Source organism: Myxine glutinosa, chromosome 11, assembly GCF_964187855.1.
Source record: "Myxine glutinosa chromosome 11, kmMyxGlut1.1, whole genome shotgun sequence".
NCBI lineage: Eukaryota > Metazoa > Chordata > Myxini > Myxiniformes > Myxinidae > Myxine > Myxine glutinosa.
In genome coordinates, this window is record NC_136271.1 from 15,484,388 (window position 1) to 15,507,074 (window position 22,687).

General features: G+C 44.4%; 1 protein-coding gene across 3 annotated transcripts in view; it reads left to right on the top strand.

Annotated features, from left to right (window-relative positions):
• EPB41L4A (erythrocyte membrane protein band 4.1 like 4A) overlaps positions 1-22,687 on the top strand; it is a 71,908-nt gene that overhangs the window by 11,491 nt on the left and 37,730 nt on the right. For all 3 annotated transcript variants that reach the window (XR_013624903.1, XM_068130204.2, XM_068130203.2), the window contains 4 exons: positions 15,027-15,131; positions 16,407-16,458; positions 16,862-16,940; positions 18,980-19,077. Coding sequence is in view for 2 of the 3 variants with exons in the window: in XM_068130204.2 (XP_067986305.2) it covers positions 15,027-15,131; positions 16,407-16,458; positions 16,862-16,940; positions 18,980-19,077 (334 nt within the window). In the remaining variant the exon portion in view is untranslated. The remainder of the gene's footprint in view (positions 1-15,026; positions 15,132-16,406; positions 16,459-16,861; positions 16,941-18,979; positions 19,078-22,687) is intronic.

Sequence of the window (22,687 nt, forward strand, 5' to 3'; positions counted from 1 at the left end):
ATCACTTAAAAAATTCTACTAGCCGGATCCGAATCTGGATCTTCACCAAAATCTAATCATTTCATCCGTGTCACATACACTACCTCTTTGCCAAATTTCGTCCGAATCCGTCCACCACTTTTAGAGTTCTCTTGTTCACAGACAGACAGGCAAATGAGACAAAAAACTAAGAAGAAGGTTATGTTTTCTCACTCCTGTCTGCATGTTTGTGAGCAAGATATTTCAAAAAGTTATGGACGGATTCGATGAAACTTGGTGGACAGGTTGGGTATGTGCCAAGGACAAACTGGTTCGATCTTGGTAAAATTCCAGATCCAGATAATATACATATATGTATATATATATATATATATATATATATATATATATATATATATATATATATATATATATATATATATATATATATATATAAATTTCATAAGTGATTATTTTAATCACCAACAAGCCAAAAGCACCCGGTGTTGCCCGGGTTCTTTCTGAATGAATTTACTACTATAATTCAGCCTTTACTCGCGGCCGTAGAAGATTGACTACTATAATTCATCTCAGCTTTTAATTGCGAAATGGGCCCAGCCCGGCTGAAGCGGCCTCAACCGGCCTCGCCACCTAGCCTATAACCTTCCCGAGGCCCGTCCCAATATTTTTAGTTCTTTTTGAATGCATTTACTACTATAATTCAGCCTTTACTCGCGGCCGTAGAAGATTGACTACTATAATTCAGCTCAGCTTTTAATTGCGAAATGGGCCCAGCCTGGCCGAGGCGGCCTCGACCGGCCTTACCACCTAGCCTATAACCTTCCCGGGGCCCGTCCCGACATTTTTTGTTTCAGAGGTTTCCTCCTATCTTTCACCGTTCAGGAGATTAGCTTGTGCAGACAAACAAACAAACAAAAACTTTCTTTTATATACAGACTTGGCATTTAATATGGAATATTTTTTTTGTGGGGGTGAACTTACTTTTCAAGATGACTTAGAACCAAAAGTTCATTGGAATTATGTTGAAATTATTCTAGATTTTGTTAATGTAACCTTTAAAAGAAACAAAAAACACATTTGACATTTCGAAGCAAATAAATTGATCCTTGAAAGTGATGTAAACTGATATCGAACTCAATTCATGGACAGTACTGTGTTAAACTTCTGTACGTTTTCCAGAAGTATCTCTTTATTTTGCACATTAGCCAAAAAAAAATTCAACAAAAACAAAAGCTAAATTATGACTGGGATTACAGACAGTAAAATTACAGTTCAGTACTTCGTGTAACCCACACGAGCATTCAGGAGAGCACGTACACGTCGAGGCATGCTGCTCACGAGATTTGCCAAGGTTTGGACAGGAATCGCTTGCCATGCAGTGACAATAGCATGCTGCAATTCACGCACAGAGGCAGGCTGCTGGTCCAAGTTGTCGATTTGACGCGTTAATTCTGCCCACAAGTTCTCTATCAGATTCATATCCGGAGACATGGCAGGCCACTCCATATGCTCTACACCACGGTCAGCAAGAAAGTGTTGGATCATGCGAGCACGATGAGGCCGTGCATTGTCATATTGGAAGACAAAGTTTCTTCGAAAGGCTGCACGAGCAAATGGAAGCAATGTTTCTTCCAGAATGGCACTGTACTTGAACTGGTTCAGGTTTCCATTCAGAACAACCAGGTCAGTTTTGCCCCCTGCATGAAAAGCAGCCCAAACGGTCACCCCACCACTGCCAGCTTGGACTCTTGGCACTATACAATCTTCGTTGTGGGCTTCATGCACTTGTCTGCGCACTCGGACGCAGCCATATTGACGATAGACCAGAAATCTAGACTCGTCACTGAAGGTCACGTGATTCCAGTGTCCTGGCTGCCATTGGCAGTGCTCTCTGGCCCACTGCAATCGGCGCTGGCTATGTTGTCTGGTCAGGCGTGGCTTTCTCAGGGGACGCCTGCCACGATAGCCTGCTTGAACCAGTCGTTGATTTACTGGCCTTCTGGATACAGGCACATTTGTCAGTTGCTGCCACTCAGCCCTAAGCCGATTAGCTGACTTGGTACGGCCATTGCAGACTAACCGGTGCAGCTGGCGATCATCTCTCCTTGTGGTTCTGCGTGGACGTCCTGGCCTCGGTATTGGAGTAGGGACACCCCTCTGAGCATTTCGTTTCAGGATCTTTGACACCTGACCTTGAGTGATGCCATATTGCCGAGCAATAGCACGCTGTTTCATGCCAAAATTTTGTAAAGCCACCACTCCATGGCAAACAGCATTGTCAAGTTGACGGACCATCTCCAGAGGAAGCGGCAATAACTTTTGTAGACGTGCAGCAGTTGTTTTCCACTAATACAGAACGCAACAACCCTTATATACCTGATTGTGAAGCCAGTCGTCAAATGTACCTGTCCTTACATTTTGTCACGCCACCTGTGATATAATCCTGTTATTGACTTCTTGCTGCGAAAGACAATCAGTGACATGGTTCTTTCAACAAAGACATCACCGAAGGGTAAAAGAAACTCACCAGATTGATATACTGAGTTCAGAAAGTAAACCCAAGTCAAGAAAAAAAATATATTCCATATTAAATGCCAAGTCTGTAAATAGAAGATAGAAGATAGATGAGACATCGGGCCAAAAACTATATAACCACCGTTTGGAGGCCATTTTCCCCCGCAAAGCGGGGGTTGGCCTTTTCGGGGACCGTGGTTGTTGTTGTTTTTTGGTCCCCTTTTTGAAGCAATGTTTTACGGCCGGATGCCCTTCCTGCCGCCAACCCTGTTTGTCGCCTTTTACGACAAGCAGGGAATTACCAGTGAACTGGTACTCAATTAGCCGGCCTCGGAAGGATGACAGGCTGAGTCAACCCCCCTGGCGTTAATTCAGCGATCGACCGGGATTCGAACCCAGGATCCTTAGATCCTAAGCTGGCACCCTAGCTGCTAGCCCAACACCAACACCAGGCTAGCCCAAGCTGGCACCCAAAAACTATATATAGCACGATATTTCAAAAAGTTGTGGATGTGTTATGACAAAACTTGGTGGATGAGTATGATAAGTGACAAGAAGAAGCCGATTTGATTTTGATGGGGATCCGGCCTATCAGTGGGATACAAAGCATAAACTGTCCAGCCTGGAGGAGGTATGCGCTCTACCAAGTGCCGTTCTAGTTTCCTCTTCCTTCTTCTTCAAGGACGGTTTGTAAGTCTCTGTATCTTGGTGGCTCATTATGTCAGAGCGATGTTATTATAGAACAATTTTTTTTCATAGATCATATTAGCAATGTGCTGAATTGTTCTCTATTGTTATATACTCACCCCCCCCCCCCCCCCCCATTCCCCACTCTCCAAAATAATAATTGGCCTCGAATGCAGTTTCAAGGCAAACCTATCATTTTGGTTTAAAAACGATTTGTGTGCAATCTTAAGCAGTTTGCACGTCTTTGATTTGGTACAAAAATGACTTATTTCCACCCATGGTGATCAAAGGAAAGTGAGGATAGATTGGGAAAGTGGGATGAGGGAAGTCTCAACGTTAATCCTCCTTGGATGCAGCAGAAGATGTCACTTCATACAAAACGCTGAGGCTTCAATTGTCTTAACTTCGCCATGCCGAGGCCTGTTGACCCAAGATGAGGCATGTCTTTTTTTTCAAAGTCCATAATTATCTCTTTCGTCACGGCTTGAAAAACGACTTGTAGGAATCCTATTATCACCAAATCCTCTTCAATTTGGAGAGCAGTTAGCTTTTTTTTTTTTTCTTTTTTTTTTTTGTATACTGAATCGAGGCTCGTGAAAGAGCTAACATTTATTTCACAAACAAATCAACCAGACAAACAAAATATACAAAAAGAGGGAGCGGAAGACAAGATGGGGAGAGAAGGGGAGCCACACAACCACAACATTTGAGAGCAGGGAGAAGTGTGGGAGGGAGAGGGTTTGGGGGCAGGAGGCGTGGGAAGGGGAGGGGGGGGGGGAGAGGTATAAAACACAAGGGGACCGAAATTGGCGGGGGTAGAAAAGATCAAGGTTTTGGATGGGGGAGGATAAGAGATGGTGGTGAACAGCTGTTTTAAAGACCTGGAGGGTGGAGTGGGATTGAAGAGAGTGAGGGAGTTTGTTCCAGAGGTGGGAGAAAAGAGGAATGAAGGAGTGAAGGTGAGCAGAAAGTCTTAATTTTGGCAGTTTAACCATAAGAGGGTTTTAGGCAGATCTTGTGCGACCTGTAGGAATATTTGGGGGACAGAGCCCAGAGAGGGCTGGGGGGGCAAGGCCAGAGAGGAGTCGGTAGAAGACGGAAAGACCACCAACCTGCCTGCGGTGAGTGAGTGAAAGGCCCTTGGAGTTAGCTTCATCGTGGGAGATTCCAATGATTCTGAACGCTTTGGTTTCAACAGCGTGAAGACGGGCTAGGTGTGAGGCAGGAGCACCAGACCAGAGGGGAGAGCAGTATTCCATATAGAGCTGCGGATGAAAGCCTTGTATGTGGTGAGGAGCTCAGGTGTGCCAAGGAAGGACCGCACGACGGAGGATGCCCAGTCGGCGACTGGCTTTGGAGGCCAGATTTGAAATGTGGTTTTCCCAGGAAAGATCATGGCAAATAGTGAGACCCAAAAGCTTGAGTGACAGAACTTCTTGGAGAGGATTATTCAGAAAGTGGATGGGAGGGTTTTCCAGTCGGTCTTTTCGGAGAGACATCGTAAGAGTGTGAGATTTATCAGGATTGAAAGACATGTTCCATTTGTTTGCCCAGTCTGTGATTTTGTCCAGGTCTGCAGAGAGTGAGGAGGCTGCAGACTGCCGATCTGAGGGATGAGGAATGGAGCGACAGAGAGTAGAGTCGTCAGCAAAGAGATAGAGAGGATTTTCAAGAGAGTCAGAGAGATCATTGTTGAAGACCAGAAAAAGCACAGGGCCCAGAACACTACCTTGGGGAACTCCAGCCTGAACAGGAAGAGGAGATGAGAGAAACCCATTCAGGGCCACACGTTGACCACGACCAGAGAGGAGGTCCGCCAGCCATGCGTGGAGATTTCCATGGATACCAAAGGAGGAGAGTTTGGTGAGCAGAGCAGGGTGCCAGACCGTATCGAAGGCACGTGAAATGTCAAGGGAGACAGCTCTAATTTCCTGTTTGGCGTTGAGGACCTCCATCCATTGTTGAGAAAGCAGAAGCAGCATGTGCAGAGTAGAGTGACCAGGTCTGAAACCAAATTGATGATCAGAGATCAAGCCATTGTAGAAGAGGAAAGATTTCATATCTGAAGCAATGATGGATTCCATGACTTTGCTGATAATTGGGAGAAGGCTGATTGGTCTGTAGTTGCTGGGATCTGTTTTTGCACCTTTTTTGTGCAAAGCGGTGATGTTGGCTGATTTCCAAGCAGATGGCAGATGACCTTGAGCAAAAGAGAGGGTGAAGAGAACAGAAAGAGGGAGTGAAAGAGCAGAAGAACATGATTTTAGGACCCGTGGGCTGATGCCGTCAGGACCAGTTGCAGAATCAGAGTCGAGGGTTGACAGAAACTTTTCCACCTTGTCAGGAGGAAAGGACACAGAGTCCAGGAGCAGCTGGGTACGACTGGGTACGGTGGGTACAGAGAGGGATGGGTTTGGGACACAAGATTTAGAGGCAAACACAGAGTTGAGGCATTCAGCTTTTTCACGTGCGGAGTCAGCCGTTAAGCCATTTGAGGTGAGGGAGGGGATGGAGGGGGAACAAACACCAGAAACAGATTTGACCAGACGCCACCAGGATTTGGAAGAGGGAGACAGATAAGAGAGTTTGGTCCTGAGAACGGTGAGATATTGTTTCCTGGCTCTCCTGAGGGTGGACACACACTTGTTTCGGGCTTTGTGAAAGGAAAAATTGGACCACTTGATATTTCGTACACCATGCATGTCTCATGGGTGTAATGTCAGCCAAACAACCCTCCTGCAACAAACAGGGAGAGAGGTCCACATGAATCTGAACTTTCACCCCAATGTAACATTGTGCAATGGTCACTGATTTTCTGAAGTTAATATCAAAAATCGGTGGAGTGGTGTGGGAGATGTTCCACTCTTAAATACTTCCAGGTGACTCACGACAAACTATTGTCTTTGAGGAATTTATCCCAAATTTAACCTCTGCATTTGTTTACCTGTTTTTTGTATATAAAGTCGACGCTCATGGAGGAGCTAGAACAAAGAATGTACCAGGACGTAACAGAAAAAAGGAAGAGTAGAAAGAGAGGGGGAAGCACACCAACAGCATGGATGAAGGGCAAAATAGATAGCGACTTGAATGAACAAATATGGGATGTCGGGAGGATGTACGGGATGGACAAGATGGATACAGCCACAAACTCTCAGGATGGAAAGAGGAGGGTTTGAGGGAGGGTGAGTTAACGAGGGTTGAAAAGAGTATGGCGTTTGGATTGGGGATGATCTCAGATGGTGGGGAACACCTAGAGGGAAGAGTGAGATTGAAGAGGATGTGGAAGTTGATTCCACATGCGGGAAAAAAGAGGAACGAATGGGTGGAGGTGAGCAGTAATCCTGGATTTAGGTAGTTTCACCAGAAGTTGGTTGATGGTGGACCGTGTGTGCCCTGCAGAAACCTGTGTTGGGAGAAAGCACAGAAAGAGTAGAGAGTGCAAGACCAGAAAGAAGGCGGTAAAAGACAGAGAAACCACCGACCTGTCTGCGATTGTGATACGGAGAAGCCCTGTTCATCCGATTAGGCCGTTTAAGACCTGACCATGCAATCAAAGATGTATTTACCAATCTATTCGCTACCCCGGGCTCGTTTTTAATGGAAGAACGAAATGACAGAAGCTACTTGATTCAATGAATACCAATCCATTTCGATCCTAAAATTCCAATTATCTTTGCATTTTGCTCCACAAATTCCAAATGATCTATTTTTTTCTTGACACATTAGATGTTGTTGGGGGTTTCTATAATACCGTTGCTTGTTTCCAGCTTTTGGGGTTGAGAAAATATCTTTGCTTCAAACAATGACGTGTGAATTCCCAGGTACAAGTTGCAACGACCAAATAATCTGCAGCGCAACCGAATAAATAAATAAATTAATGTGGAATTTGCAGAAAGTAGTCATTTCCAAATTACATATCCCAAATTGTGGAGATATTGAGGTTATTGAGAAAAAAGGCAAGTGGTTAAGAATGAATGGAATGAGAAAGTGGTGTTGGGGATAAAGACGTAGAAGTAGGTGGAGGTTGAAAGGATTTGTGACTGTGGGAATGGGAGGAAATGAGATCAAAATTTGATGTGCCCCATCTTTTCCATGAAGACTTCTCATTATCTCATCTTACTGTACGATATGAATGGTGGACAAAGATGAGGAGAATATTAAATACAAACTTTGTATGACAGAGTATGATAACCCCACTTCTTCTTCTTCTTATTTTTCTTCTACGGCCACAATTATTTGCACATTCTTGTGGGTTTGACAGAGGGAAATTTTGGCCTAAGTCTTTCAGGAACTGGCTGTCCAGGCCTGACGTTCATCTAATGTTCGAGGAGAAATTTGTAATTTGTTCCTAGTGACGGCGATAGCTTGCCTACTCTTCCAGAAGGACATTTTGGGATCTGTAGTGTCCACCAAAGAATGCTGGCAGGCGGAACGCCCGTTTAACGTTCATCTGAGGGACAGCACACCCATTGATGAATCGCCCTGTTTGCTAAGCACCCGGATGACAGTTTATATCTTTATTGGGAGTCGAAGCCAGTAATCCGCAGCTCAATGGAATACTGCTCTCCCCTCTGGGCTGGTGCTCCTGCCTCACACCTAGCTCGTCTTCACGCTGCTGAAACCAAAGCGTTCAGAATCATTGGAATCTCCCGTGATGAAGCTAACTCCAAGGGCCTTTCACTCACTCAACGCAGGCAGGTTGGTGGTCTTTCCGTCTTCTACCGACTCCTCTCTGGCCTTGCCCCCCCAGCTCTCTCTGGGCTCTGTCCCCCAAATATTCCTGCAGGTCGCACAAGATCTGCCTGCAACCCTCTGATGGTTAAACTGCCAAAATCAAGACTCTCTGCTCACCTTCACTCCTTCATTCCTCTTTTCTCCCGCCTCTGGAACAAACTCCCTCACTCTCTTCAATCCCACTCCACCCTCCAGGTCTTTAAAACAGCTGTTCACCACCATCTCTTATCTTCCCCCATCCAAAACCTTGATCTTTTCTACCCCTGCTAATTTCACCCCAAATCCACTTTTTTGAAATACCAACTTCTGTCCTGGAAGTCCTTGGTGTCCTGGTGTTTGATACTTCTCCCACCCCCCCCCCCCCTTCCCACGCCTCCTCCCCCAAAGCCCTCTCCCTCCCACACATCTCCCTGCTCTCAAATGTTATGTTTGTGTGCTTCCCCTTCTCTCCCCATCTTGTCTTCCGCTCCCTCTTTTTATATATCTTGTTTGGTTGATTTGTCTGTGAAATAAATGTTAGCTCTTTCACGAGCCTCGATTCAGTGTACAAAAAAAAAAAAAAAAAAAAACCAGGATGCACGGCTTGGAAGCGAGCTTGTGTGCCTCGAGACCATTCTCTCAGCCCACGATATCCCCACAATGTTCCGAAAGGTGACCGTGCTGCACTGCTGCATGCTGCGTTATCTTCCAAAGTCATTTTCCCCAAGGCACATTGTCCATTGTATGTCCACCCTGAAAGGTGAAGCAAGCAATAAATGGTTAAAACGGCTTTGAAATGTTTCTGAAAATCCTCAAAATGCATATTCTTGAACAAAAGTAACCGTTGAGGGTAACACTCATACTTCAGGTTGTCATGGTGTTCCTCCAGCTCTCCTTCAGTATTTTCTGCTTGCTATGCACGATTATACCTTACTCCACAAGGTGTGGACTCTTACCTTTATGTAGACCACACTGGGCAAATTGGATTTACCGGCATGATGTTCCCATCCAGGCACATCGGATGACATATGGTGTTTCATTATGACACAAGGATCTCCGGTTCAAATCCTAAATACGGTGTTGATGTGTCAATTGTCTATGAATATCGTTGTAATTAATGTAAAAGGACATTGCGTCATCACGTCCTTGTCCTGCATGTAATACTGTACATGTACAAGCTTGTCCTTTTGCCTTAGATAACTGTTTATCCTACTACATTAAATAAGGCAATTCTGCGTACGCGTGTATGTACGTCTGAAAATCATGGCTGGCCCATTCTCCACCAAATCTTGCGTACATGTTGGTAGTACCCAGGGTCAGGTCATGGTAAATAAAATGGTTTCTCGTAGGTTAGGTCATGGTTTCCAGTAAATAAAATTATTATTTCGTATGCAACCCTGGTGTTGGGCTAGCGGCTCGGGTGCCGGCTTAGGATCCTAGGATCCTGGGTTCGAATCCCGGTCGATCGCTGAATTAACGCCAGGGGGGTTGACTCAGCCTGTCATCCTTCCGAGGTCGGCTAATTGAGTACCAGTTTACTGGTAATTCCCTGTTTGTCGTTAAAGGCGGCAAAAAGGGTTGGCGTCAGGAAGGGCATCCGGCCGTAAAACATTGCTTCAAAAAGGGGACCAAAAAAACAACAACAACCACGGTGCCCGAAAAAGGCCAACCCCCGCTTGCGGGGAAAAATGGCCTCTAAAGGTGGTTATTTGTTTTTTATATGCAACCTGTGGCTGCTCTGTTGCATCATTGCTGTGAGCACTGATTCAGTTCCGCTGTTCCCAGTAAGCTGGCACTCATTTTGCAGACCGTGGAAGGTTTACAGGCTAATTCAACCCATCTGGTGTTATTTAATGGCACGACAGGGCCTTGATCTCTCGACCCTTCGATCCTAAGCCAGCCACCTTAACCGCTATGCCAACCCCAGGCTTGGTAAATAAAATGAAGGTCATGAGTGAACCAGAAACATGATACCCTTCTTCAATGAGCTAAGTGCCAATTTAGTATTTTATTGCAAATGCGTTTTTCTTTTTACGGGATTGAAGATTTGATGTTCGGTTAAGGACGTCTTCTTTCTCCCTCCCCAACCCACCTTGGCTTTGGCAATCTACAACCTGTCCCTGAAATTCTAGCTGAGATTACAAACCGCCCTGCTGGTTTGCTTCACCGATCAATTACGACCTCATTAGGCGAGCTACATAACCGCGATTAAGTAATGATTACGTTTCCCTACTCCTGTTTCCAGGTGTCACAGGTGTGTCACACAAAGGCAGTGTGCGTTGCGTATACCGACGACGGTGGTGCACATTCCTAATTGTGTACTCCAAACCATGGGAACCGGTCACAAATCCCGCACACCGAGCCAATTGCAAGGACACGGCCACACGTTGGATATTGTCATGGGCAGGCTCGGATGCCGTGCTCTGTCGAGTATCAATTTGGATAATGTCTCGTTAATTCATTTGTACAAGTTGGCTGTACATAGCAATTTTCCCCAATATAGCAATTTTCATTGCTGCACTCGATCTCTTCAAACTAGCTGTTACCTGCAAGTTATTATTATGGATTTTCAGCTCGACGAGCAAAACGGCAGGTGGGCGTGTGGCACACACAGTTGGTGTCTGGTTTCCTTTTGAGTAGGTTTTCTCTGTGGCAGCGCTCTTCACTCGGTGAATAATTCTAGAACAGTCCACTATAAACAGGGCATTCTATGAGCAGGATAAACCACCAGTCATAATCTTAACACTAAGCAGCTTTCGATTTCAGAGTCCTTAAACCCCAAAGCTTGTTGGTTTCCAATTGTCCGAGGCATTCGCCGTATGGTGTCGTGCCAGAGAACCAAACCGCAAACCCGCAAATCACAGAGGCAATTGGCAGGAGAGAAATGCAGTGGCCTGCCCGATGGATGGGCCAGTGTGAAAATGCTGTAAAGAAGCACGACATCATCCACTGACGTCATGAGGAGAGATTGCTGAGCTAAATTTCAAAAGAAAACTTCTGAAGGGCCACGTGTTTATTGCAAACCTGTTAAAAGGGGGTTTAAACCGATTTTCAAAAGTTGCAAGGCCCTGGTAGTTCCGGTAGTTCATAGGCACCTGCCCTAGAGCGTCGCTAGTTTGCCTTGTTCGAGAGCAGTTCTTTCCGTGTTCTTGTTCTTCTAGTTCTCGTAGGATGAATGGGTCATAAAAGCAACCGACAACTACCCTCTGTGGGCATATGGTTCCATAGACATATTGCTAGTACTTTTATTTTATTATTCTTATTTTTTTATATGCAGGATCGAGGCTCGTGAAAGAGCTAACATTAATCACACAAAAAAAATCAAACGGACAAATAAAACATATAATAAGGGGAGCCGTAGACAAGATGGGGAGAGAAGGGGAAGCACACAAACACAACATTTGAGAGCAGGGACATTGGGAGATCTGTGGGAGGGAGAGGGCTTGGGGGGAGGAGGCGTGGGAAGGGGGGAGGGGGGGGTGGGAGAAGTATAAAACACATGGACACTGCAAGGACTTCCAGGAAAGAAGTTGGTATTTCAAAAAGTGGATCTGGGGTGAATTAGCGGGGGTAGAAAAGATTGAGAATAAGGGGTATGGAAGTCTCCAACAGGCAGAATGTACTTGTACAGAATACACCTTGTACATTCTGCCTGTTGGAGACTTCCATACCTTGTGTTATAGCTGTCCTGTTTCATGTGTACAAAAGCATTTGGCTTTGTCGTGAACCCCAATTTACTCATTGGTTACCTGTTTTTTTAATGTTGTTCCACCTTTGATAAAATTCGAAGCTATTCAAAATTGCTTTGTTGACCCCTTATTCCCAATGATTTTTTTGTAACCACCGTATTTTCACGCAAATTACCCGCAGGTTATACGTAAAATTAGTTCGAGAAATTCCAACTGTGGGTTATACGGTATTTTACCATACAGCACGTGACGCAACTACTGCACCAAGTTAAATGATCAAGGAGATACAAAGAGGGGTATTTTAAACAGTATCATGTTATTTTAAACCAATTTCAATGGTTGCTAGGAGACAGGGCAGCATGTAGAATTGTAGTAACGTAATCATAAGACTTTAAACAAACAAAAAAGTACCTATTTTGGGGGCACCCCCTCACCCCCCTGTACACCTCCTCAGACCCCGATTATTCTAATGCCGTGAACAAACTTTGGTGCATCACAGGTGAAGAAATTTAATTGAAATTGTGTGTGTAGTTTCTGAGAAGAAAGTATATAGGGGGCTCAAACCCCCCTTAGACCACCTTAGACCTTGATGTTTTTTTTTTAATGCCGTGAACAAACGTTGGTACATCACGGGTGATGAACGGAACGTTATTGTCAAGTTTCATCGGAATTGTATGTGTAGTGTATGAGAAGAAAGTAAATACCTATTTTGGGGGGCAAACCCCCTCGTAGGTCTCCCCGGGCCTGAATTTATTATTTTCTTTATTATTATTATTTTTTTAATTTTTTTTTAATGCCATGAACAAACTTTGGTTCATCGCCGGTGATGAAGGTCGTGGTCAAGTTTCATAAATATTGTGTGTAGTTTCAGAGAACAAAGCAAATATCTATTTTGGGGGGGGGGGGAGGGGGGCGGTCAAACCTGGACCAAATTTGATCCCTGGTAGACCCCAATACACTCCGATTTCTTTTTTTTATGCCATGAACAAACTTCAGTTGCAACATACCAAATATCATTTTAGCCAAGTTTGGTCACAATCCCATCAGCAGTTTCAGAGAAGAAATTGCAAGTGTTTACGGACGGACGACGTGCCATCCCATAAGCTCCCCGGAACTACATTCCAGGTGAGCTAATTATTACAACAACCCTTTCTCAAGATATTCATTTTCATGTCAATTGATTCTTTTCGGCATTTGTATTTGAAAAGAGCCGTCCATTGGCCCTTGACAACAAAGCCGTGTATCGTGTATCTCCTGTGGAGATCGTGTATCTCCTGGTCATGTGGAGAGGAAAGCTGTAGTGTGTTCAGTTACCAAGCAGCTAGCTAGCGCTTGCCAAGCCAGCCGTTCCTTATCAATTGTTTAGAATGGAGTGCTTGCTTGAATGCTTAAACGACTTGGCAAACGCTCTACAAGTAACTTGGTAACTGAACACACCCCTGGCATGTGGGGTATACCCATGTGCGGGTTATACGTGCTTGAAATTTTCTGAGCAATATAATATTATATTATCATTAAAATATATGTATATATTACAATATATTAATAATATAATATTTTTACAATACAATATAATTTTCCTTCACCTATAAGTATGGTAATTTGTAATCCCGTGTTGGCCTCGTACACTTTGTCATTAAGTACTCAACTACGTGTTTAATATAATTATTCACCTTGTTAATTCTCTCGTATATGTACTTATGAGTGTCAGTAATTTTACTTTGTATTAAGTAATAGATTTGTTTAATAACAAATGGAAATCACAACAGTTTGTGAGAATTTATATTTTTTATATCAGACAGGTACTCCCAGTTCACCCCTCTTTTCCTTCTCTGACGATTTACAGTAATTTAGGAGATTTGGGGCTGTTATTGTGGGCTATAACCAAATAAAAGACCAAATACAGCATTGGAACCTGGATAGATAAAGGTGGAGCCAGCAGGAGAAACCTTTAAGGTAAAGGTGGAACCATTATGAGGAACCTGGATTGGTAAAGAAGGAGTCATCAGGAGAAAACTGGATAGGTAAAGATGAAGGCATCAGGAGGAAACTGGATAGGTTAAGATAGAGCCATCAGGAGGAACCTGCATCAGTAAAGATGGAGCCATCAGGAGGAAACTGGATAGGTTAAGATGGAGCCATCAGGAGTAACCTGGATCGGCAAAAATGGAACCATCAGGAGGAATGTGGATAGGTTAGGATAGAGCCATCAGGAGGAACCTGGATCAGTAAAGATGGAGCCATCAGGAGGAACCTGGATCAGTAAAGATGGAGCCATCAGGAGGAACCTGGATCAGTAAAGATGGAGCCATCAGGAGGAACCTGCATAGGTTCAGATGGAGCCATTAGTAGGAATCTGGATAGGTAAAGATGGAGCCATCAGGAGGAATGTGGATGGGTTAGGATAGAGCCATCAGGAGGAACGTGGATCAGTAAAGATGGAGCCATCAGGAGGAACCTGGATCAGTAAAGATGGAGCCATCAGGAGGAATGTGGATAGGTTAGGATAGAGCCATCAGGAGGAACCTGGATCAGTAAAGATGGAGCCATCAGGAGGAACCTGGATCAGTAAAGATGGAGCCATCAGGAGGAACCTGGATCAGTAAAGATGGAGCCATCAGGAGGAACCTGCATAGGTACCGATGGAGCCATCAGTTGGAGTCTGGATAGGTAAAGATGGAGCCATCAGGAGGAACCTGGATCAGTAAAGATGGAGCCATCAGGAGGAATGTGGATAGGTTAGGATAGAGCCATCAGGAGGAACCTGGATCAGTAAAGATGGAGCCATCAGGAAGAACCTGGATCAGTAAAGATGGAGCCATCAGGAGGAACCTGCATAGGTACAAATGGAGCCATCAGTAGAAATCTGGATAGGTAAAGATGGAGCCATCAGGAGGAATCTGGTTTGGTGCAGATGGAGCCATCAGGAGAACCCTGAATAATTCAATAACTGCAGCTAGCTCATGATATTCTGGTGGTGTGGCAACATGAAATCATGGAGGCTAAGTTCCACCACGTACTTAGTAAAGGAAAGAAGGGGAGTGGCGTGAGTGTGGTGGTGGATGGAGTGGTTAAAATATCCATGATATTTGCATATGTAATACATATATGCCCTGAAGCTTGGTCTGCAGTCGAAATAGATGGAAGTTGCTACGTCCTGGTAGTAATCTGATTCCAGGAAGATGAGAAACTATCATGATCACATTGCTCATTTGGTTAAAGATGAACCGGTGACATTTGGTCTGGGTAGTGATTTTAACACACGTGAAATCATATTCACTGAGTGGATCCACCATAATTATAATTAATAGCACTTTTATTATAATATTGTCAATTTAAGTTTGGCTTTGTTGCATACAGTGCTGGTTCTAGTAAATCATACATACTGTGCTTGTGCAGTTGAAGTCGACACTTGACTCGTGTTTTGTTTGGCATCCTCTTTAGAAAAGATCCAAGTGTTCTGCATTGCTTGATCATGTGTTCTACCACCTGGACCTCATGGAGACCGATTACTTTGGCCTGCGCTACAGAGACAAGCACCTGCAGTCGGTGAGTCTGGCACCTGTTTTAGGTTTTCTTTTTAGATAATGCTCATTGAGTACAGTGAAGCATCGGAGGATGAAGGTTGTATGCACTGATAGAGATGACACTGACAAACATGATCATTGACCTTAGAAAAGGCCACCGATTGACGTGGGGGTGGATATTAGGTAAGGGTGGCAATGTTCTATGATAATGATTTGTGTACTCAAGATACTCAAGGATTGTGTACTGAAGACAGAACAAGAAGAGTCATTGTGTCATATAATCCGACGAGTTCCGATCCAATATGGAATTTATAGGTGACGGGTTCTGGAGATGCCCTCCAGAGTGGGACGTCACACAGCAGACGCAACATGTTGGATAAGGAGGTTATGGATCGTATGGGCTGCCTGAGCTCATCGTCAGAGACCTTGCCCCTGCTCTGTTTGACCGGATGTCATTATGCAATGCACCGTGCCATTTGCACTCGATTCGTTTCCAAAAAGGGTTTTGCATGTCTGATGATGCTCGCGACAGATAGTTGGTGCAATCAAAACCGTTTCTTTGCAAGAATTGTATTGGGTGGTTTGCTGTTGCCTTCCCAGCAGTCAATCAGGACAGGAATTTGTAATTTGTTAATGGTGCCGGAGATAGCTCGCCTACTCTTCCCCAAGCAACAACAACAGGCGTTTTAAGGCCATTTTCTCTGCAAGAGCGGGGGTAGCCTTGCGGTCCCCATGACGAATAATGTTCGCCTGCTCTTCCCCATGGGATCTTTATCATCCACCAACTAATGCGGCGGACGGGGCATCGAGTTTAATGTCCATCCGAGGGACGGCACACGTTGATGCCTCGCCCTGCCTGTGAAACACCAGGACGACGCTTTACAGGTGGGTCGAGATTTGAACCGAGGCTAGATGGCTTAAAGGTGAGCGTGCATACCTCTAGGTATGACGGCTGTCATGCATGTCTAGACAGAGCTAATCATTAGCTATGACTTTTCCGAAACCTTCCATGGCCTGAAAAGTCTGCACAGATGTGTTCTCATTAGGGCATTTGGAGAATCATTGATCAAGGTTTTCATCAGGTATCATAAAGTTGTGTGAAGTTGTTTGCATCAATGTACTGTTATTAATTTGTGGATTATTTCTAATTTTTGTTTCACCTAGTGTAATAACATTTGGTATTCGTAGATTTTGCCTCGATTTGTATTTTTTTGGTTTATCTAAGTAATTTGTTCCTTTCTGTCTCGTTCTCTGTACCTCTTTCCCCTTTCTACATATCTTCCTTCTATAACTGCAGCACTGGCTGGAGCCATGCAAGAGCTTGAGAGAACACAAAGGCCTGATGGAGAGTGGGTACCCACTATGCTGCTTTACTACACTTATCATTTGTGTCAAAAAGATTGTTTGAACTTGTTTCGTACAAACTTGTAATGTGTTTAAACCAGACTAATAGTTAGAGTGTCCGCTCTGAGTCTGGAAAGTCGGTGGTTCGAACCCCTCCGAGTCGCACCAAAGACTTTTAATATGCTACATGCTGTTTCCTTGCTTGACGCGCAGCATAGAAAAGGATACAGTACGGATAAAAAAAAACCATGGGTTGGCAACCATAGCGCAGCGCGTTGGGCCTAATGGCCTCCTCCTGCATTGAAGTTCCTTTCAAGGGAACATTATATTATTGTAAAACATTTCTAATGAAACGTAATATTTGAATACATGGTGTGATTTTTTTTTGTTGTTGTTGCCGTTCTGCAGCTGGTCCTCCATTTACTATGTACTTTGGGGTGAGGTTTTATGCCAAGAATCATTCGCAGTTGAAGGAAGAGGTAACGAGGTGAGCTGCACAAAACACCAAATCTCAGATATTTTGCAGATGATGTGAATATTGCCCAGAACTTATTTTACAGCCGTAGATATTGCATTCACAGATGGTGTGAATGGAGAGGGAAGTGGAATTGATGATTGATAGGGTGGAAACGTGTTTGAAGTCGGAGACCTGTGTAGATATCTGCAGCATGGACAACAACCACATTTCAAATCTGGCCTCCAAAGCCAGTCGCCGACTGGGCATCCTCCGTCGTGCGAAGTCCTTCCTTGGCACACCTGAGCTCCTCACCACATGCAAGGCTTTCATCTGCAGCTCAATGGAATACTGCTCTCCCCTCTGGGCTGGTGCTCCTGCCTCACACCTAGCTCGTCTTCACGCTGTTGAAACCAAAGCGTTCAGAATCATTGGAATCTCCCGCGATTAAGCTAACTCCAAGGGCATCTCACTCACTCACCGCAGGCAGGTTGGTGGTCTTTCCGTCTTCTACCGACTCCTCTCTGGCCTTGCCCCCCCCCCCCCCCCCCCCAGCTCTCTCTGGGCTCTGTCCCGCAAATATTCCTACAGGTCGCACAAGACCTGCCTGCAACCCTCTTATGGTTAAACTGCCAAAATCAAGACTCTCTGCTCACCTTCACTCCTTCATTCCTCTTTTCTCCCGCCTCTAGAACAAACTCCCTCAATCCCACTCCACCCTCCAGGTCTTTAAAACAGCTGTTCACCACCATCTCTTATCTTCCCCCATCCAAAACCTTGATCTTTTCTTCCCCCGCTAATTTCACCCCAATTCCACTTTTTTGAAATACCAACTTCTGTCCTGGAAGTCCTTGGTGTCCTTGTGTTTTATACTTCTCCCACCCCCCCCCCCCCCCCCCCTTTCCACGCCTCCTCCCCCCAAGCCCTCTCCCTCCCACACATCTCCCTGCTCTCAAATGTTGTGTTTGTGTGCTTCCCCTTCTCTCCCCATCTTGTCTTCCGCTCCCTCTTTTTGTATATTTTATTTGTTTGTGAAGTAAATGTTAGCTCTTTCACGAGCCTCGATTCAGTATACAAAAAAAAAAGGAAAAAAACCCAAAAGCGGCAGGGTACAATGGTCATGTTGGATTTTCCAAATCGATCTTGAACAGCACCATTTCAGATTGTGTCCTCGGCATAGTTGTCAAAAATATTAAATGGTTGATACAAATATAATGCACATGCTCATTATTTTAACAGCTGAGGAACACATGATGGTGGAGGTGCAAAAATAATAAAAACAACCTTGTCTGCCAAAGGAAGTAAAGACATAGAAAACTATAACGACACTCAATAGAGCGCATACCTCTACCAGGTTGAACAGTTTACGTTTTGTATCCCACTGATAGTCTGGATCTGGATTCGGACCTGAACCAAAATCTTATCGGCTTCTTCTTGTCACTTAACCAACTCATCCACCAAGTTTAGTCATAACTCGTCCATAATTTTTATGAAACATCATTTTTGGCCCGATCTCTCAATTATGAAGAATCGCGTTAAAACATTCTTGAATTCGGATCTTCAGCAAAATATCTTCCTTGGCACATACCCACCCTGTCCACCAAGTTTCATCGGAATCCGAAACCTTTTGAGATATCCTGCTCACAGACAGACAGACAGACAAACGGAAACAGGCCTGAATACATAACCTCCATCCACCTTTGGTGGTGGACGTAATAAACTTTTAAATAATAATTAAATAAAATAGGCTGAATATGTGCAGTGGGGTGGAAGAGAAAGGTGCAATCAATCATGGAGACAGTTAGAAGATAGACATTGAGAAGCAGAATCTCTAAGCTTGACATGCCCATCATCCCCCAATCATGTTATACCACCTGTATGTGAAGAAAAATAATGTTCAGCCAATATGACGTCACAAAAGCTTTGTTTTATTTATTCTTTTTACTCTTAAATATTAGCTTGTTGAGGGAACTGTTTTGAAATGAGAACGCTTATGCTTCTGTTGTTAGTGACTAACAGCTGTAGAATAATTGTTGTGTGACATCCAATTGGTGAACCGTTGTTCTGTTTAGGTATCAGTTTTACCTGCAGGTGAAGCAGGACGTGTTGCAGGGTCGAGTGCCATGTGCGCCACATACTGCTGCTGAGCTTGCTGCACTCACTCTACAGGGTATGGTGTGTGTGTGTGTGTGTGTGTGTGTGTGTGTGTGTGTGTGTGTGTGTGTGTGTGTGTGTGTGTGTGTGTGTGTGTGTGTGTGTGTGTGTGTGTGTGTGTGTGTGTGTGTGTGTGTCATGTTTTTTGTGAAGTTCTACTGGAGCTTTCTGATGGGAGTGTGATACACCGAAATGATTGTCATGACCTCCTGAATTTATGAGGCTAATTCACTACAGAGAGTCTGGAAGAATGCCCATGTTTTAAACGCGTGCCTTGTTAAGGTGTACAGAGCAGCTTAATAGGTTCTTCCACAGCATGGCATTGTAATTACAAAATAAATAACAAAAAAAAAAAACAATATTGTAACAAAGCATACATTAATATATATATATATATATATATATATATATATATATATATATATATATATATATACATGTATATATATATATGTATATATATATATGTATATATATATATGTATATATATATATGTATATATATATATATATATATATATATATATATATATATATATATATATATATATATATATATATATATGTATATATATATATAGTCATGTGAAAAAGTAAGTACACCCCATGTAATGTTTTGTCTTTTTCAACATATTTCAACATGAAGCTATTTGATCTTCATTTCAACAATATTGACAGATAAAGGTGATATAATATAACAAATATCATGAAACATTTACATTTTGTAGTCCATTGTATAATTTAAATAAACATAAGTGCAAATTTCGCATGTGGAAAAAGTAAGTACACCCTTGGCTCTAATAGGTGGTATTTCCCCCTTTGGCAGAAACAACCTCAAGTAGGCGTTTCTTATAACTGTCTACCAGTCTCTGACATCGACTGGGAGAAATTTTTGCCCACTCCTCCATGCAGAATTCTTTCAGCTGTGCGATGTTTGAGGGGTTTCTTGCATGCACAGCTCGTTTCAAATCCCCCCACAACATCTCGATGGGATTTAGATCTGGGATTTGACTTGGCCATTCCCGAACCCTCCATTTCTTTCTTTTCAGCCATTCCTTGGTGGATTTACTGGTATGTTTAGGGTCATTGTCATGTTGCAATGTTCACCTTCGGTTGAGCTTCAACACTCCGACAGATGGCCTCACATTATCCTCAAGCACCCTCTAGTACAATAAAGAATTCAAAGTGGAATCCATGATGGTGAGCTGCCCAGGCCCTGATGCAGCAAAGCTGCCCCGAACCATAATATTTCCACCAGCATGCTTTACAGTTGGTATCAGGTTCTTGTGGTCAAATGCTGTCTTTGGTTTTCGCCAAACATGTCTTCTGGTACTGTGGCCAAATAGCTCTACCTTTGACTCATCTGTCCAGAGCACATTGTTCCGGAAGTGCTGGTCTTTGCCTAGGTGTTCATTGGCAAACTTTAGTCTTGCCCTGATGTTCTTTCTGGACAGCAAAGGTTTCCTCCTGGCACACCACCCGTGCAGATCAAATTTGTGCAGCCTCTTTCTAATGGTAGCCTCGTGCACTTTGACATCAACAGTGGCAAGAACTACCTGTAGGTCCCGTGATGACATTCTGGGGTTCTTAGAGACTTCTTTCAGCATCTTGCGGTCTGCTCTCGGGCTGAACTTGCTGGGGCGGCCTGGCCTGAACAAGTTGGCAGTTGTTTGGAATCTTCTCCACTTGTAGATGATCTTCCGGACAGTCAAATGATCGATTTCAAATTGTTTGGAGATCTTTTTAAATCCCTTCACAGACTCGTAGGCATCTATAACCTTCTTCATGAAGGCCTCAGAGAGCTCTTTTGATCTAGGCATGGTGACGCCGCACACTTCAACAACAAAGAGCAAACCAAACTAAATGTCTGAGGTTTAAATAAGACAGGTTCCTCCAAGATCCTCTCTGATGATGTTTTAATCATTTGCACCTGAGCTGGTGCACCTGATTCTAATTTTAGGTATTTGAAGTAGTGATAAATGTAGGGGTGTACTTACTTTTTGCATTTATGTTTATTTAAATTATACAATGGACTACAAAATGTAAATGTTTCATGATATTTGTTGTATTATATCACCTTTATCTATCAATATTGTTGAAATGAAGATCAAATAGCTGTATGTTGAAATATGTTGAAAAAGTCAAAACTTTACATGGGGTGTACTTACTTTTTCATGTGACTGTATATATTAGTATCTGTAATTTTCGTTCTCCAACCTAATGAGCGCATGCCGTGACGTCACCGCCGCGTAAGCACGCCTTGCCTGCCAAGCTCCGGAGGAGCCATCCAGCAGTGCGTCATCATTTTCGATCTTCGTTCAGATACTATCACAAGTGCATACAAAACTCACAGTTACCGACCTGGTTTCGCCCTTGTTACCGTGTGGCAGGCGGTGCTTATCGCTCCAATTAAGGTGCAGCGATAGCTGGGTGGGATACCTTAATGGTGGTTCACCACTGATGGTATAACCACCTTTAGAGGCCATTTTTCCCCGCAAGCGGGGGTTGGCCTTTTTCGGGAACCGTGGTTGTTGTTGTTTTTCGGTCCCCTTTTTGAAGCAATGTTTTACGGCCGGATGCCCTTCCTGACGATGATTGGATTCCTGATGATCACCTGATGATGATCCTGGCCAACCTGGTCCTGATGATGATCACCACTGATGGTATGGAGTCGCATAATGACTGATATATAACCGAAAGGTTTTCAGATTCACAAGTGTATGCAGGACTCACTGCGTTGCCCTGATGAAGCCCCAATAAGGGCGGTTACATATATATATATATATAACCGAAAAGCACGGTCCGTGAAGCCGTGCTTGGTTGGGGATGAACGTCCGTGGCCGGCTCATATAAGAGCTAACACATAGAACATATAATAAAGGGAGCAGGAGACAATAGGGGGAGAGAGAGGGAAGCACAAAAGCAATAGGTAAGAGGGACAATGGGACATCAGGAGATCGGTGGAAGGGAGAGGGCTGGGGCTGGGGACACAGTGCCCTCGAAGCAATGCGGGTCTCTCCCTCGACGCAGCATGGGTCTCTCCCTCGACGCAGCACGGGTCTCTCCCTCGACGCAGCACGGGTCTCTCCCTCGACGCAGCACGGGTCTCTCCCTCGACGCAGCACGGGTCTCTCCCTCGACGCAACACGGGTCTCTCCCTCGACGCAACACGGGTCTCTCCCTCGACGCAACACGGGTCTCTCCCTCGACGCAACACGGGTCTCTCCCTCGACGCAACACGGGTCTCTCCCTCGACGCAACACGGGTCTCTCCCTCGACGCAGCACGGGTCTCTTCCTCGGCACACGAGACTCTCCCTCGGCGCAAAGGGCCCTGCCCTCAATACAGCGTGGGTTTCTCCTCGTCTCAGGCAAGTCGCTCTTCCTCTTCAGCAGCGGATCTCTGGTTCAGTTCCAATGTGATGATTTCTCCTTGGTGGCATATGTCTGGCTCAGTTAGAGGCAAGGCTTTTTTCTCAGTGGTGGATCTTTGGCTCGGTTCTAAGCTGAGGAATTCTCCTCAGCGGCAGATCTCTGGCTCGGTTCCAAAGTGGCGAACAGCACTTGCGTTCCGCCTTTATACTTACTTAGGCGGGGCGGAACCTGGTCCCACACAGAGCATCTGTAT